The following is a 17,518-nucleotide window of genomic DNA, read 5'->3' on the forward strand; positions in this document are numbered from 1 at the left end:
TCAGAATAATTGCAATTGTTTTTTTTCTCCAACTATCTGGTATTTGGCATCTTAAAACAGGGGCGGAAGAACTGTTCTTATTAACTACATTCACACATCTTTCTTGTTTTTAGGAATATCAGAATAATTCCAAAAAAAAAGATCTTGCTCCAAAGCTTACTTAACAAAAGAATGGCCTTTTAATCTAACATTACTCATGCCTTCCAGATTTGTACCCTCAGAACTTGTTTACCACATAAAACTGGGTAGATCTGCAGAAATCAGATGCTGGAATTAATGTTTTTTTCTTAATGCAGGTGCCTTATCACTAATAAAAGGGTGCTATCCCCTCCCTTTTCCATCCCTTTCACCCCCATCCACCCCCTTTATTCCTTAGGACAATCCTAAAGACACTGCACTATTGAATTTATACAGGCTTTCCCCAACCAGCAAACAATAGTGGCAATTGCTCCCACGATGCATGAAAAATGATGCATGCTAATAAGTTGGCAACAAAAATCTAAAATTGAGTGCTAAGTGAGCTTTAAGTGCCCTTAAAAAATAACTCTCCACAGCATAAATGAAAGATGCCCAACTGGCTTCATCTCAGACAAGCAGACACATGTTATGGTTGCAAAAAATCTGCAGAAAAGTGGCTCACAAGCAGTTTACTGTAAAATAATTAAAGCTTATTTATGTCAAGAGGCCTTGGGAAAAAAAAGAGAGCATAAACCAATTTACATTAGCACTTTACCATCATCCCCCGCTTTCGTTTCAATTAACAGACCAGCAGGTGCTCTTTGCAGTTAAAAAGATAAGCTATCAAGGAGGAGGATGAATTTTTGGCTGACCTGTAGACACTGTGGTTTGCCTGCTGATTGGGTTCATACCTTGCTGTACCAATTTCTGAGGTGTTAATTTAACTGTTCCTCTCTGTCATGCAGGTCTCAGCCTTGAAAAATAAACTGAAGAAGCAGTCTACAGCTACGGGCGATGGAGTAGCTAGGGCCTTCCTTAGGACACAGGCAGCATTGTTTGGATCTTACAGAGATGCACTAAGATACAAACCTGTAAGGCTTTTTGTCATTTTAATTTGTTTTCCTTTATTCATAAGAACAGAAACTCATTATTTTACTGTCTGCAAGAAAAGTACTAAAGTCTTATCACAGTCTTAAGGGTTTCAAAAAACAAAATATCCTAAAGGTTATCTTAAAATTGACGATAAGCTGGTATTCTAGAAGTTAGGTACACATGCTTCTTTGTCTTTTGAACCTTGAGCATCTGAACGATCTGTGTTTTACAGTAGGTACTTGCCCACCAGCAAAGTTGTCAGGGTTCTTTCCCCACTCTGAACTCTAGAGTACAGATGTGAGGACCCGCATGAAAGCCCCCTAAGCTTATTTCTACCAGCTTAGGTTAAAACCTGGTCAATACCACCACCAAGTGATTTAACAAGAAACAGGGAAAGGACCACTTGGAGTTCCTCTTCCCCCAAAATATCCCCCCAAGCCCTTACACCCCCTTTCCTGGGGAGTCTTGAGAATAATATCCTAACCAATTGGTTACAAAGCGATCAAAGAGTCAAACCCCTGGACAATGGAAAAATCAGTCCGGTTCTTAAAAGAAGGATTTTATTAAAAAGAAAATGTAAAAATCATCTCTGTAAAATCAGAATGGAAACTAACTTTACAGGGTAATAGATTCAAAGAGCCCAGAGGAACCCCCTCTAGCCTTAGTTTCAAAGGTACAACAAAACAGGGATACCTTCCTCTAGCAAAGGGAACATTCACAAGTTGAGAAAACAAAGATAAACTAATACGCCTTGCCTGGCTGTTACTTACAAGTTTGAAATATCAGAGACTTGTTCAGAAAGATTTGGAGAACATGGATTGATGTCCGGTCCCTCTTAGTCCCAAGAGCAAACACTACCAAAACAAAGAGTACAAACAAAAGCCTTCCTCTCCCCCACCAAGATTTGAAAGTATCTTGACCCCTTATTGGTCCTTTGGATCAGGTGTCAGCCAGGTTACCTGAGCTTCTTAACCCTTTACAGGTAAAAAGGTTTTGGTGCCTCTGGCCAGGAGGGATTTTATAGTATTGTATACAGGAAGGTTGTTACCCTTCCCTTTATAGTTATGACAAGACTACTTTCCCTTTGTCTCATTCATTGAAACTAAAAATGGAGCTCTAATAAAGAAACTACTTGTATGGCTCACTTAGGATTAGTGATGGACTGCAGGAACTGACAAGGTTGGGAAGGGGGCTGGCTAATTTGGAGGTTGGTCATTTTCTCTACTTAGAATCCCCCAAAAGTGGGATGTGGTGGAAGCCAAGAATCTTTTACTACCTCCTAGTGGAACTGTTTTTGGTTTGGCTGTGTCAGGAAGCAGGGTCTGGAGCAGAGCCAGTCTCCAAGCAACCTAATGACCACAGCTGGCCTGTAGTAGGCTGCCTGACTGGCTACAGTGACTGGTTGATGAGAAGCGACAGCAGACCAGCTCTTAAGCCCTGCTGCAGAAGCCCTTCAGCAGTTGCTCAAAATATTTCCCAATGGCTGTGTTAGCACTTCTGCCTGCCAATAGCCCCAGCCTTGTGCTTGCCTTGCCTCACTTCAGATAAACCTGCTTCTGATTCTTGGCTTCAGTTCCTGATTTCTGACTCTCTTCTCTGGCGTCTGGCCTCTGATTCTGTCTTGGACACTGGGCTCCAATTCCTGACTACCAACTCCTGCTCTAAGCACTCAGCCTAACTCCTACTCTAACCACTCGGTACAACCACACATGCCCTGATCACTGACAGTCTGTTTGGTGAATCCAGCATGCTCATGCCCTGTGACATTCCTACTTTGATATCAGTAGTAGGGCAGGAAGGGATGAAAGCCTGGTCTGTCTTAGCAAAATTTCAGAATATGTGTGTTTCTGAGGATCAGTTGGTGCTTTGTAGACTGGAGCTAGCATGGATCTTTGTCTTTTCTGTTTTGTTAATGCTAGTGGAGTAATGCTGAGATTGTTGCTGACAGATGTGGTTAATGCCTATCAAAAAGTGGCCCTTTCACAGTTGCAAAGAGATGTTCAGAGAAGCAGCCTACTTAACTTTCCTCTAACACTGATTTATTTGCAAACTACTGAGTGGTCTCTAATCTCCGTTTGGGGAAGGATGGTGAGATCATGTTGATTTCGTAACTCCAGTATAATCGTGATCTGATATTTCTGACGCTTTTGTCTAAATTCTGACTGCCTGATGTTAACAGAATTGTTGGTGATCTTATGATAGAGATGAGGGATCTGTCCTTTGAAATCTGTCAACCTCTGATTCAGATGATCACTAGATGTAAATGGGTGGGCTGTGGTTCCTGATAGTAACAGACAGAAATGTTGTTAATCTCTGATTACACTCATTCTGGGATGAGAGATATCAGAAAGTAGTGATGGGTGCCTTCTTGTTGCCCAAGACTTGCTTTTACAGGCTGCCTTGTTTACTGTTTCAGAGTAGCAGCTGTGTTAGTCTGTATCCACAAAAAGAACAGGAGTACTTGTGGAACCTTAGAGACTAACAAATTTGTTTGAGCATAAGCTTTTGTGGGCTACACCCCGCTTCATCGGATGCATAGACTGGAACATACAGCAAGAAGATATTTATACATACAGAGAACTTGAAAAGATGAAAGTAGCCATACCAACTGTAAGAGGCCAATCAAATGAGATGAGCTATCATCAGCGGAAGAAAAAAAACTTTTGGAGCGATAATCAAGGTGACCCATAGAAGGTGTGAGGATACTTAACATGGGGAAATAGATTCAATTAGTGTAATGGCCCAACCATTCCCAGTTTCCATTCAAACCTAAGTTAATTGTATCTAATTTGCATATTAAAGTTCAGTCTCTCTTTGGAGTCTGTTTTTTTTGTTGTAAAATTGCCACCTTCAAGTCTGTCACTGAGTGATTAGAGAGGTTGAAGAGTTCTATCACTGGTTTTTGAATGTTATGATTCCTGATGTCAGATTTGTGTCCGTTTATTCTTTTGCATAAAGACTGTCCAGTTTGCCCAATGTATATGGCAGAGGGGCATTGTTGGCACATGATGGCATATATCACATTGGTAGATGTGCAGGTGAATGAGCCCCGAAGACGAGGCTGATGTGATTAGGTCCTATGATGGTGTTACTTGAATAGATATGTGGACAGAGATGGCATCGGGCTTTGTTGCAAGGATAGGTTTCTCAGTTAGTATTTATGTTGTATGGTGTGCGGTTGCTGGTGAGTATTTGCTTCGGGTTGGGGTCTGTCTGTAAGCGAGGACTGGTCTGTCTCCCAAGATCCATGAGAGTGAGGGATCATCTTTCAGGATAGGTTGTAGTTCTTTGATGACGTGCTGGGGAGGTTTTAGTTGGGGCTGAAGATGATGGCTAGTTGCGTTCTGTTATTTTCATTGTTGGGTCTGTCCTGTAGTAGGTGACTTATGGGTACTCTTCTGGCTCTGTCAATCTGTTTTTTCAGTTCAGCAGGTGGGTATTGTAGTTTTAAGAATGCTTGATAGAGATCTTGTAGGTGTTTGTCTCCCCATGTTAAGTATCCTCACACCTTCTATGGGTCGTCTCGATTATCACTTCAAAAGTTTTTTTTTCTCCTGCTGATGATAGCTCATCTCAATTGATTGGCCTCTTACAGTTGGTATGGCTACTTCCACCTTTTCATGTTTTCTGTAAAGTGCGTTTCAGACACCCAATCTTCTTCTTTCCCTGGAAGTTCTCCCCACTACAGACCTTTACAGTTATTCTTACTTTTGCTGTCTCCGTAATAGATTGCTGTAATTTGTTCCAAATGAGATTTATATTAAATTGATTTGGAAGCTGCGGCCGTTGCAGAATGGGTTTGCCCATCTGCTTATTGCTATAAGAGTGAGGGAGTCTTCAGTGTTGGATTTTCTGCAGTTTGCATTGACGGTTGGTGTACAAACAAGTTAATTTCAATTTTAATCTTTCAGTCTTAGGGTATGGCTACACTTCGAATATCAAAGCGCTGCCACTTCAGCGCTTTGAAGTGTGAGTGTGGTCAGAGCGGCAGCGCTGGGAGAGAGCTCTCTCAGCGCTGCATGTAAACCACATCCTTTACGGGTGTAGTGTGCAGCACTGGGAGCCGCGCTCCCAGCGCTGCCACCCTGATTACACTGACGCTTTACAGCGCTGTGTCTTGCAGCGCTCAGGGGGGTGTTTTTTCACACCCCTGAGCGCGAAACTTGCAGCGCTGTAAAGTGTGAGTGTAGCCAAGGCCTAAATCTATATCTAATATATGTGAACAAGAAAGTTTTGTTGAGATAGAGCAGGCTCTCCTTACATTCTGACCTGATGTTTGATCTGGAAATGACCAAGGAACAGGTCCTTTTTGGTTCAGTAAATCTGCTGGAGTTCAGCTATAACTATCTTCAAGGTGCTGCATGAGGTCTCCTTCTTCAGCTCAACTTCCCTTTTAACAACTTCTTCTTCTCTTTTTACGATGGTGGTATTAAAAAGTCACCATTTTTCATCAATTGCTCCATTCTGATTTGAGAAACCTATGTTTTCCATTATACTGATAATAATATGAAATTGTAATACAAGTTGGCAAATATTTTCTAATAGTAACCTGTGTAGCTCTTCCTTTCAGGATTATTTGCTTTTGCATTCCCTCTGCCTCCTCTCCTTTTTTTTTACTCCAGTGGTCATATATAAGAGAAATTTATATGTGGACTCACTATGGGAAAGAGTCTAATTAGGGCACCATTTTGGAATTTCTCAGCCTGTCTTAGATTGGAAGATACTGATCAAAACTGGAAAATATAACTTAAGAAAAGAAATACCTAGTATATTTAAAACTTAACATTATTTCAAGTGATAATATTCAATGTCAATTGCTGTTCATATTGTTTTAACTAATATAGGTTCCACCATGCCCAGAAGCTGTTTTTCCTTGGAGATAAATCTGACCTCTTCTAAATTGCTGTATAAAATAGAAATGCAGTACACATTATTTGTTTATGAAATTCATATATTATTTCTTTAGGCTTCTGATTTACAGGATTCTTAGTGTGCTGTTACGGTTTTATCTCTGGGTTACCAATTTGAACTTTGTCCAGGTTAATAGTGACTGAGAGTTGTCTAATGACTGATCAAAGACCTACATGAAATGAATTGGTTTCAGTTCAATACCTAGTGAATGTGGCTCTATATCACAAAAAATCCTCATCATAGTTAATTGGCACCATTTGGGAGTATTCTCAGAAGAGATGTGTCCTGTACTGAATGGGTATAGAGAATGTACTCTCTCTCATTCCGGAAACCATAGTGATGGGTGCAGTATGAAAACTCTCACAAACTGTATCTACTTTCATATTGGGCTTCACATAATGTTTCACATTGGCATTTTAAAGGGATATACTCAAATAAGAAAATTCACTCTATAATTTTAAAACATTTATAGTGATATAAATAAGTTGACTGTATTTTCAGAATCAAAACCTGGAGTGCTTTTGTGGCACCATTTTTATGGTCACAAAACAGCCATACAAAAGTACACTTTTTTAATTGTATGTTGGGGTTACTACTGTTTGCTTTTGACTCACAAGCATATTTTTCAGTTTGGTGGATTTTTTTCCAGTACCTTAATGCACTGAATGAGTTTAGCTTGAAACATGTAATATTCACTTTGGGTAAAAGAACAGCTTTGTTAGTGTTTGCGCTCATTCAACTTTCCGGTTCACTCTAAACACTGTTCTTCAGAGTAAACACTTATTTCATGGGACTGTTTGTTTCTAGTAAACACAGAACAAATTTTCCTCATCATAACAGTATGTCTTGAACATACATATTGTAGTTATTAAAAAAAAATGATTGATGAAATGGAGAAGTGGAATACTGAAAGAAGTTCTGAGACACCAGCACATCGTGTGGAAACTTAGGACTATCCCATTAAAGGCAGGACATCTATAAAGGTGACAGTTCATATCATTTGTAAAGAATAATAGTAAGAAACACTGTCTTGCTCATAAAAGTTTAGTTTGATGTTATTCCCCCCTCCCCCGTGAAAGCTATAATAATCCATTGCTCTCACGTAATACAGTACTACAACCAAGTAATATTGGTACTGTTAGACGCTCTCTTGTTACAAAGTGCGATGGTTTAACGTAAAAGTAGACATGGTTTTTAAAGACTCGGAGTTTGGTTAATGCGGAGTTGGAGATTGCAGTTCCCCTTGTTCTCATAATGTAACCAACACAGAGCTACTGTATACCAAAACTGTATTAAATATGTTAAATAAACTTTAATAGTAATGATAATGAGCAAAAAGAAAAGAAGTAGGAAAAGAAAACTAAATAAGAAATTTCTGAACTACTTCTATGCATGGAAATAATTGAAATATGTATTTATTGCTGTTATTGAATATTACTAGATTTGGAAAGCAACACTATCTCTGCTAACCAAGATTGATTTTGATTTTAATATAATCATATAGGTTTAGCTGAATGTTTTATGTTCCATCTGAGTCTGTATAAATAGCTTAATGAAAATGTGAATGCAGCTTAGAGAACCTGATTTCCTGCTGTGTGCGGCAACCCATAAAAGGGCAAAAAAATTCTATAGCAACTGTTGTTAAAAGGACAGATATCTTGTATGGGCATAGATTGTTTGGTCTGAGTATTAGCTGTCTACTTTTCAATATAGAATCCCTACTGGGTTTTGATCGAACTTGCTTTGAAAGTACATTGTAGATCAATACTGAAAGGGCTAATGGACTTTGTGCTAGTTAAATATCAGTGAAACATTCTTCCAAAACTCAAAGTTTCTGAGTTTATTCAATAGTATTTGTAAAAATAAATCTGTTAGAAATGTGTAGTTCATATCAGAAAACTGATATAAATATTTTTATTTATATTTAGTAATTCATTCTACTTTTTGTAGTAAAGCATTTCAGAATCCTTTTATAATTATGGTATTTCAGGGTTATTCTTTATGCAATCTTATGTTAATTAAAATATTTTACCCGATAAAATACAAGACATAAGGGCTTGAATAACTCTGTGATGTGAGTTAAATTGCTAGATGAAATTTCAGAAGTAGAAGGGATGCCCTGAAGAAAATTACACTGATTTGAAAAATTCTGCTGGTTCTAAAGGAATTCTTATTCTGTATGTTTGATCTCCTGAGTAGAATCTTCCAAACTGGTGAAACTTTTAAAGCAAGCTTGTTTTAAAGAGGTGAGAATAACAATACCTTAATGTATTCTTAAAGGCTTTTGTTTTTCAGTATAAACTGTTTATGGATCTAAATAAAATTGCATTTAACATGCAGTTTTTCTGCTTGTGAATCTGAGTTGCACTGCAAAGGGAGTGCAGATAGACCAGTGCTTACTGGAAATATGATGTCCCCTTGTTTGCTAGAAAAAGCCCGCTGGGGAACACCCCTCTCTGTGCATTAAAAATATGTTTGAAGCATCCTCCCCAACAAGGTCATCACATCATAAAGGTATGGCAGTATCACAGAGCTGAAATCTCTTAGGCTGCTAATGCTTTTGGTATTACTAGCCACTCCTCCACCAATGCTTTACACTTCCTCTTATACTGGGACCTAGCCTCTCCTATATGGATGCACTGGAAGGGAACAATTCATTTGTGCTCAGTTCCTCTCTTCAGTACTCTTACACATTGGGGGCATAGTTTAATCCTTACATTTTCAAAACAAAATATTTGAAAATAATTTTCTTAGTTATTTACCTGTCGTGTCCTGAGTTTGAGGTTTTACGGTATTTCCCTGGCATATGTTAGTAGCATCAGAAGGGATAGCTGTTCTCTACATGGAGCTTTAGATGCTTTTTTTATTTATAAAATATGCCTCTTTGAAATTTCTAGGTGCATGTACATATTAAAGAGTAATCATTACAAGCTGACTCAATGTCTCTAAAAGAATCAACAACTTTCCACTCCCAAAAGTGTGCCGCAGGTCTCTTCCTCAGGTAAAGGTCTATGTAAGGAGGTAGACCTTGCAGTGTACTTGTGATGTATTGAACAAATGGGAGAGGTAAGTTCCAGATGAGAGATGCTCTCTCAAAGACGTCATGCTTCCAGTTTGCAGCCTTTTAAATCTCAGGATTCAGGTTAAGCATTTCTGCTATCTCAGCTGTTGTGACCTTTTGTGACAAATCTGCTGAACAAAGAAAGGTTCTGTGGAATTGGGGGGCTGGTTGATGATGAGTTGGTCAGAGAGGCAGATGATCTGGGACACCTGAGGGGAGGGTGACATTTTGAAGATACTTGGTAGATTGCTTATTCAGATTCAATATGTACTACTGCCTAGCAGCTAAGGCAACTTAAATTGTTTGCCCTGAGATACGGTATAGCTGGTGAGCTACCAAGTACTGCATTGAAAAGGGATTGTGCACCACAGCGTTCTGTCCACCTCAGGAAAAAGGGAGGATTGTACTATAAAAATTAAGCATGTACTTTAGTGCTGTGCTGAACAGGGATGAATTTAACCATGTCTTTATGTGCTTTGATGAACTGGAGCCTAAGGCATCCAAGATCTAATCTTTGAAAAATCGATATGGAAGGGAGCGCTTGAAAATATCAAAACAGGGGTTTAAAATGACATGTCAGTGGCTTTAATATAACTCTTTAGATAATACTCTTACCATTTACAAATAAATATAACATAAAGATCATTTGAAGATGATTTAAGGATACTTTTGGACAAACTTAGTAATGTGCTGATAGATCACATGAGGGAAACTCATTCTCTCAATCCTTAAGCATTGAACTACATTGTAAACTAGAATTTAGGAGAATTTGTGTAAAGCAGCACATAAGATTGCCAGAGTTAATAGGAGTAGGAGCAGGAGGAGGCAGTGATCATTGGCATTAATATGATTCTCTTCAAAGTGGCCTGCAGTTTGTGTCTGAAAGGCTCCTCTGTTTCTTTATTGTAAGGATCCACATAAGGGATGTCTTTGATCCTTTTTCTTCCCAATGCCAGAGGTATCTTTTACCCTATTCTGGGCTTTTACTATGTGTAGAAGTCTGTGGTAGTAAAATGTTCTATTAGCTGAGTCAGGTGTGTATTCTAATCTTTTATGCAGGACCTCAAATTGTCTGCCTTACCTAAATCTGGAAAAAAAACTCCTCCAACCTGGTGTATTTTTTTTATTATTATTTTTTATTTTTAACCATGAAGGCATATGCTCTTAACGGGTTGGTCCTTTGCCTGCATGACAATACCCCCTGCAGTATATCTCTCTGAATCATTATCATGGAAATAATATGCAGACTATACATTGATGTATTAAAATATTTAAAACCTTCTCTATGCTAGTGGAGTTTATGGAAATTAAACAGTTACCAGAATAATATAATTTAGAGGAGTCTTCCTCCTGTAATTTGATATGGTCACTATACAGTAGAGATAGATACTCTTTTATGCAATTAAGGAATAACACAGGAGTTACAATATAATTTTACTGTTTCCAGTTACTTTGATTAGCATCTGTTAGCTTGCAGTAAATACTGTATATATTTACCTTGTCTCATCACTCTTATGTTTTTGACATGTCTACTCAGTATTCTTCATATTATTTTTACCTTCTTTTCCACACAACTTACTGCATTAACAATTCATCTGACCTCTTTTAAACATGTTGTATGACTATGTAATGACTCCCAGAAAAGACAGGAGGAATCTTTAATTGACACTGAAATGGATGAAAGAAAATAGTTATGTTTTCTTAATTATTTACTGCTTAATCAAATTAGCTGCACACACATTAATGTTATATTTAGCACAACAAATAGACAAATAATCTGGTGATAATCATAACATGTTGGTGTCTAGTCAGAATTTCTGCTTGCTTCTGCCATTGGTTTAACTGCAGTTAAATCATAGTAATGTTGTACAGTAGTTAAGATTCATAACTCAAGAGGAGCACTGTCAGTATCAAAATGTATTTTGGTGAAAACTTTAAAGATATCTACATTTTTGTCTTTTCAATGTTTTGTTACACTGTCTCTGCCTACTTTCCTTTTGAATTCAATAAATACCTCTTTGATTGATGGGCAGTAACTGTACGTGCTCACTTTTAAGGGGGAAAATTGATGAAGGAGAATTTTAAATGTGCCAATACTGGTTATAGCTAGAAGTACCTTCTAACTCGCTCTGTTTAAATTTAGGGAGAGCCTATCACTTTCTGTGAGGACAGTTTTGTGAAGCATCGTTCCAGTACTACCAAACAGTTCCTAGAAACTGCAGTGAATCTTCAACTTTTTAAACAGGTATGACAGGCCAATTGACCTTGTGATCTAACAGTTTCCTTCTGACAGATATCAGATATATATATTCTCCTCTCTGCCTCTGTATCCATGCCTGCTAGCGTTTGAAAGCTCTCAAGAAGACCATTTTGAGAGGAAATATAGGAGAGAGGAGGAATGGCAAATGTTTAACTCCAATGAGTGTGGAAAAAATCTTCCCAATCCTAGGGTATCTCAGCACAGGCACAGACACAGTCCCCACTTTTATCTCAAAATGACTGGCTGTGTTTGCTTCTGGAGCCAATCAAGAACTCTCTTGAAAAGGAAAAAGCAAGGAGCTTCTTGCTTTAGAATCTGAACTTTTCGGCCTCTTCAGTATAGTCAGAGATCTGTAGAATCCAGTGCAGGACTCGAGTTATGAGTGCATAATCAGGCTCTAATGGTCAAGGAACAGAGGACGAAAGCACTTTGTTAGTCAGAGATTAGTAGAATCCACTAACTGTGTGTGCACAGAATGTTTCAAAATCAAGACCTCAGCCAAACAAATAAATTAATAGTTTCACGAAAATTCCTCCATATTGAGGTTGGTTGAGCACAAAACAACAGTTCCTATGGAAGATTTACAGCTCAGTAATAACTATTGTAGTATTCACACAACATGGCTTCAACAAGATCCATTATACACTTTTTTCATGCTATTATCTCCTGGCTTTTCTTTTTGTCTTCCCTTCGATTCCCTTATGTAATTTAGTTGTTTGAAAGAGGGTCAAGAGACTAACCATAAACTTGTAGACCAGTAAGCTTATCTTTGTTTGTGAGCAAATCTGAGAAAACATCTTAAGGGATAAAGTGGGAAAACTTCTAGAAAAAACATGGTTTGATTGAAGCTAGCCTGAATGAATTCAGGCAGGGGAGTGAATGCTTAACTAATCTGCTACAGTTCTTTGAAGATATACTACCATAATAGATAAGGAAAATTCATTGGAGTAGAATACTTTGATTTTCAAAAAGCATTTGACAAGTTTCTGTATCAAAAATTAATAGCTAAGGTAGAGATTTATGGAATACAAGGATGCTAGCTTGTAGTAGTCATAGATAGACACTTTTCTAATTGGACAAAATTATGGAAATACCTACAAATAAGTAACATAAATACAGACTTTAAAATAATAATAGAGTACTCCAGGGATCAACTCTTACAATCCAATTTATTTTATTTTGCTGTATTATATGTGCGGGGGGAAGGTTTCATTTATATGAAGTATTAAAAGAGGTATTTTAAACATTTATAAGTGTTCAACAGATTAAGATTGGTGGCAGAGAAAGTATTATAACATGGAAACATCATTATTTTTATTGTTACATGTTTCTGAATATCTTCAGCTATCAGAGATATTTATGAATAGAAGGCTATTGCATGTACTGAAGAGTCTGAATTATGATATGAGTATTGTGGCCAGATCTTCAGATGGAGTAAATGAGAGTAGTTCCACTGAAGTTATTAGAGCTATGTCAGTTTACATCTAGCTGTTCAATTGTAATTTATATTTCACTTAACAATTTTATTATTTTTCCAATGTTTCTTCATACCAAGGGAAGTAATATACCTTTGAAGATGAGAATATATTAAAATTATTATATTTTAAATGTTTTTAATAGCTAATATGTTGCCTTTCCTTTAGTTATGATCTGCTGTGTTTCCTCCCACTTCTCTAATTAATCCACAGCCCAGCTGCCTCATCTCCAGCAGTTCCCCACTGACAACTGGGCTGCTTTCAAGGTTGTTTGTGTTTTCAAAGGCTAACATGAGTTTACTGGTTCCTGATACTGAGCATTCTTTTTAGCAGAAAATAATTCTTAAAAGCAGCCTAGACACCTAGGTTGGACTGCCTGGAGGTATTTGAACTGCATTTTTTTTGCTGCATATAAACTTTGTCTGCCAGTTTCAGAAGTGCTGCCCTGGCACTTACTCTTTTTTCGTTTTTGCAATGGAGGTCCATTCTTACCACCAAACTCTGCAACACTTTGCAATGGATGCAGTACTTTCAATGGTGGGTTTGCTCCAGGGAATAGCTAAATCAAGAACCATTACATGACTATATTAGCTTCTGATAGTTGACCTAAATTATCTGTAGCTACTTATTATCCAGGACAAACACTTGTCTTCATTGTCTGTTGTTTACTTTATTATGTATTTAACCAAACTTATTCTATATCCCACATACTATTTGAATAATAATATGAATTATTAAGCTTTGTAATAGAAATTTAATATCAAAGATGGCCTGGCCACTGTTGAGAGCAGTGGTTGTGAAGTGTGTTTTTCAAGATCTCTGAGACTGGTCAGGGAAGAAGCTATAGACTGCAATGTTGCACTTAACACCTCTGCTATCTTTTGTTGTAATTAGTTTATTTCTTTTGTTTAGCACATAACAGTGTCTCAGATACTGCAGTTACTTCATATCAAAAGTGCATCTGAACATTGTGTTACCACGGTGGATAACTTCACAAATGCTGACATTTAACTAGTAGTCTGTAAACAAATTCAAGCCATACCTATATTTGTTTGTGGAAAAGAAAAAGAAGAAGAGGAAATAAAAAAGAAGCCCTTGGAATTAAGTAAACCAAAAAGGGCAAGCATTCTGTGTTTAGATGCCTTGTTTCTTTTCGTAAAGCTTCTGAGATTATTAATGTATTGACTGCTTTGACTCTAAGAAGTGACCATGTACAAATTTAACATCCTTACTCAGCAGATCTGCTCCTTGTGTATGTCCAGAGTCAGATCTTTTCACTTTAGTGACAAAACATTTTTTTTTACTAGTTTTTCTTCCTGTTGGTCTTGCATTTGTTGGAGAGGCAATTGGATCATTTCATCATCAAAGATGTTAACTACGCTCCAATTATAGGGCAAACTTCTACTCACAGACACATTTGCATTACTCTGTTGACGTCAGTGGTGTAGGATTGGTGTAACGGAGGGCAGGCTTTGCATTTGTTACTGATGATGATGATGATGCATTAGCCACAAAGAACACAGATTTCAAATCCAAGGATAAAATTTCATGGAAATTAGACTGTCTGCTTAAAAACTGCAAAGAATCCTGTGGCACCTTATAGGCTAACAGACGTTTTGGAGCATGAGCTTTCGTGGGTGAATACCCACTCGTCGGATGCAACCATGAACGCTCATGCTCCAGAACATCTCTTAGTCTATAAAGTGCCACAGGATTCTTTGCTGCTTTTACAAATCCAAACTAACACGGCTACCCCTCTGATGCTTAAAAACTGGTATTTTCAAGACAAAAATGCGTTAAGCTCGATTAGGGTCCACATTACAGGAGTCTTGTAATGATCCTCAAATCAAGCATAAATAAATCTTGGAAATTCAGAGTTCAGGTTAAATTTAAAAGAAATCTAACCATCTTCACTATGCCCTGAAGTGACGCTATGCAGTAAGAATACAATTATGATTTATGCATATTAGGGTTTGTGGTCCCAGAGCAGATTAAATTTATTTTTAAAGACACATCAGACTGTTTTTCATGGTGTCAGAAGGGGACTACTACCTTTGTAACAGGAATCATTAAAGTCCTCTCCATTATGTAATTTTTAGTAGAATCTGGCCCTCCTCCTGCTATGCTTCCCCAATGACATGGCAATATTTTAACTAAAAGCATTTTTATATGAAACAGGGTTCATAGCCTTGAGGGCATTTGGTGCCCTTTTTTATAACCCATTTGCAGACTAGATTTTTAGAGTATCCCTCAGCCCTGATCGAGAGTTTTTGTGTTTAAAACCAAGATAGCTTTATTCTTTAGTTCTAAGAGGAGATTTAATTTCAGTAGATAAAGCTTTGTGCCTGAGAAGAGGTCCATATTTTATATAAATAAGTCAGATCTGCCGATTTTTTCCTTCAGGCTCAAGAGCTTGGTTTCCTTAGATTTGATGGCTGTGTTACTCCTTTCGCTACTACTGCTTTCCTTCAACCTTTCAGGATGGCTTATTAATATATGGGATCTATACCCTGGCTTTTTGTCCAGTCCGAAGAAGGCTCTCCTTTAATTAGGATGACATAATATTGCTGTTGTTAAACCTCATGCTAGAAGTTTGAAGTTTAGCTACTGCTTGTTCCCAGCTTTTCTAAGGTACATACTGTTAACTATCAATTCCCATTATATAACGTATTGGCATTTTTGCTCACTGCACTCTGCATTGCTCCAGTTCTTCCCACTTCTTATATCTTTTTCATTCTTTCTACAAACATCCAGCTGGTTTGGCAAGTTGCCTGAATTGTGAGACCTTTGCCTGAGCACTCAGACATATTTCTTTAGTGTGCTGGTGTTTATTGTTTTGGGGCTCCAATGTACATTTTCCTTTCTCGTTGCATCAGCAGCCACTTAGTGTTTCCAGCATACTTTTTCTTTTTATGTACCTCATCTTCAAAGGAGGAAAGAGCCCTGCTCTGCAGCTTCAAGTCATGCTGCAGAACTAGTGCTAATTATAGACAACCATGCTCTTTGCACTGTGCCTAAAAGTCAGGCCTAGTGCACAAATGTTAGATTTGCATTCAGATATCACCCTATGTGATAAGGAAACAGGGGGAGCACCTCTCAAGCCTCTTGCAACATCCCAGGAAAACACCTGTAAGTCTAGCACAGAATAACTTGGCTAGAGCATTCGAAGTGTAAACCCTTGAAAGAAAAAGCTTGACTCAGTCCAGACCAGTGAGCATCAGGAGCTCAGTGCTAGCACCCTCCCTAACGGCTCCAGCAAAGGTAGTATGAATACTTTATGGAGTTCTGTTGGTGCTCCAGGCCCTCACTTCACTACACAATTCTAGCTGCTTGAGTCAGAGCAGGCAGAAGTTCAGGGTGATAAGGACTGCTATCTGGACTCAGATACATATCCACTATGAAGGGGCACCAAGACAGCAATTTCATGAGAAATGAAACTGTTTCCTCCAGTTTTTGCAGAAGCTGTTACAACCTTGCCCATTTTTTCTTATGAGTCACTCCTCTAGCCTCCACCTCCTCGAAAGTGAGAATACTCACAGATTATATCTACAGAGAAGCGGAAATTACGTACCTGTAATTCTGCTTTCCTGAAGATACAATTTACGCCAGGATTTTCATTCATTCGCCCATGTCACTTCAGAGGATGGAAATTATTTTCTTAAAGGAATTTCTTTCTCATACTTGATTTTTTTTTTCTTCTGAAGCATACTTTTAGATTGTGTTACCTAATTTTGAGTTGACTTATCATGGGAGCTTTGTCTTCTGCACAACCCAATGAATTGGCTGGCATCACCTGTTCACTACAGGCAGTGGCACACAAAATCCCACAAAGGAATTGGTTCATATTGTATTCTCAAAGAGCAAAATTCTTTAAGAACTCTGGAAGTTCTGATATTCTTTTACTAAGGAGCTAAGACCCAAAGGAGGAATCCTATCAGAATGATGTCTTCAGAGAAGCAAAATTGTAGAGAAGTATTTTTCCTTCTGTGTTAATTATGCAGTGCCACTGAGTGGTTTGTCAATAGTGGGTATCAGACTCTGGTTCTGTGGATCTAAAAGCATGAGCTTCTACCACCTGAACTAAAAGACTGTGATCTAATAGCTCAAAGACAATACAGACTCAGAAGCCTTTCTGAGGTCCAGCCAAAGAAGAGGACAGAGAGCCATGCTGTGTATACTTGGGCTCTACTAACATTACCCAAACTTTCCGCTATTTACTACTTAAAAAAACAAAACCCAAAAAAACCCAACCTGGAATGGCTTTACTCTCACTTCTGATACTCAATATAATTAATAATACTATCACTTCCTTCAAATAAGTTTCTAACATTTCTGTTAACAATTATATTTGGCAGTATTTACTTTTAAATGTTTTGCCAGATTAATCCTTGCACTGAAAACTAAAAGTCGGCCTCTCGATTTTCTGTTGATACTTTACCAAATGATGAGTGTGCCCATAAATCATGTGTTGGTTTATGGCATGGAGTGAATTCATAACTTGCAGTTCAAAGACTGTTTTCTCACAGCAGTAGCTAAAGATGCTCTTATTGCTCTTATCTCTTTTTCTTTCTGTGAAATAATCCAGTGATCCCATAGTGGTCTGACCATGAACCAAACCCATTTGGAAAGAAGCCTACTTGGAGTCAGAATGAAAAAATAAAAAGGAATCTAGCCAAGAAAGAACAGGAAATGATTATCTTCAACAGCATGTGCTCTGTTGTTATAGCTGCTGGAATTTTTTGTGCTTGAAGAATGGAGTTT

At 37.9% G+C, this 17,518-nt stretch overlaps 1 protein-coding gene across 2 annotated transcripts in view; it reads left to right on the top strand.

The window, feature by feature from the left end:
* Positions 1 to 17,518, top strand: part of DENND1B (DENN domain containing 1B) — a 250,487-nt gene that overhangs the window by 189,450 nt on the left and 43,519 nt on the right. For both annotated transcript variants that reach the window (XM_032770891.2, XM_032770892.2), the window contains 2 exons: positions 924 to 1,049; positions 11,166 to 11,267. In XM_032770891.2, coding sequence (XP_032626782.1) covers positions 924 to 1,049; positions 11,166 to 11,267 — 228 coding nt within the window. The remainder of the gene's footprint in view (positions 1 to 923; positions 1,050 to 11,165; positions 11,268 to 17,518) is intronic.

The sequence above is a fragment of the Chelonoidis abingdonii genome, chromosome 7 (assembly GCF_003597395.2).
Source record: "Chelonoidis abingdonii isolate Lonesome George chromosome 7, CheloAbing_2.0, whole genome shotgun sequence".
NCBI lineage: Eukaryota > Metazoa > Chordata > Testudines > Testudinidae > Chelonoidis > Chelonoidis abingdonii.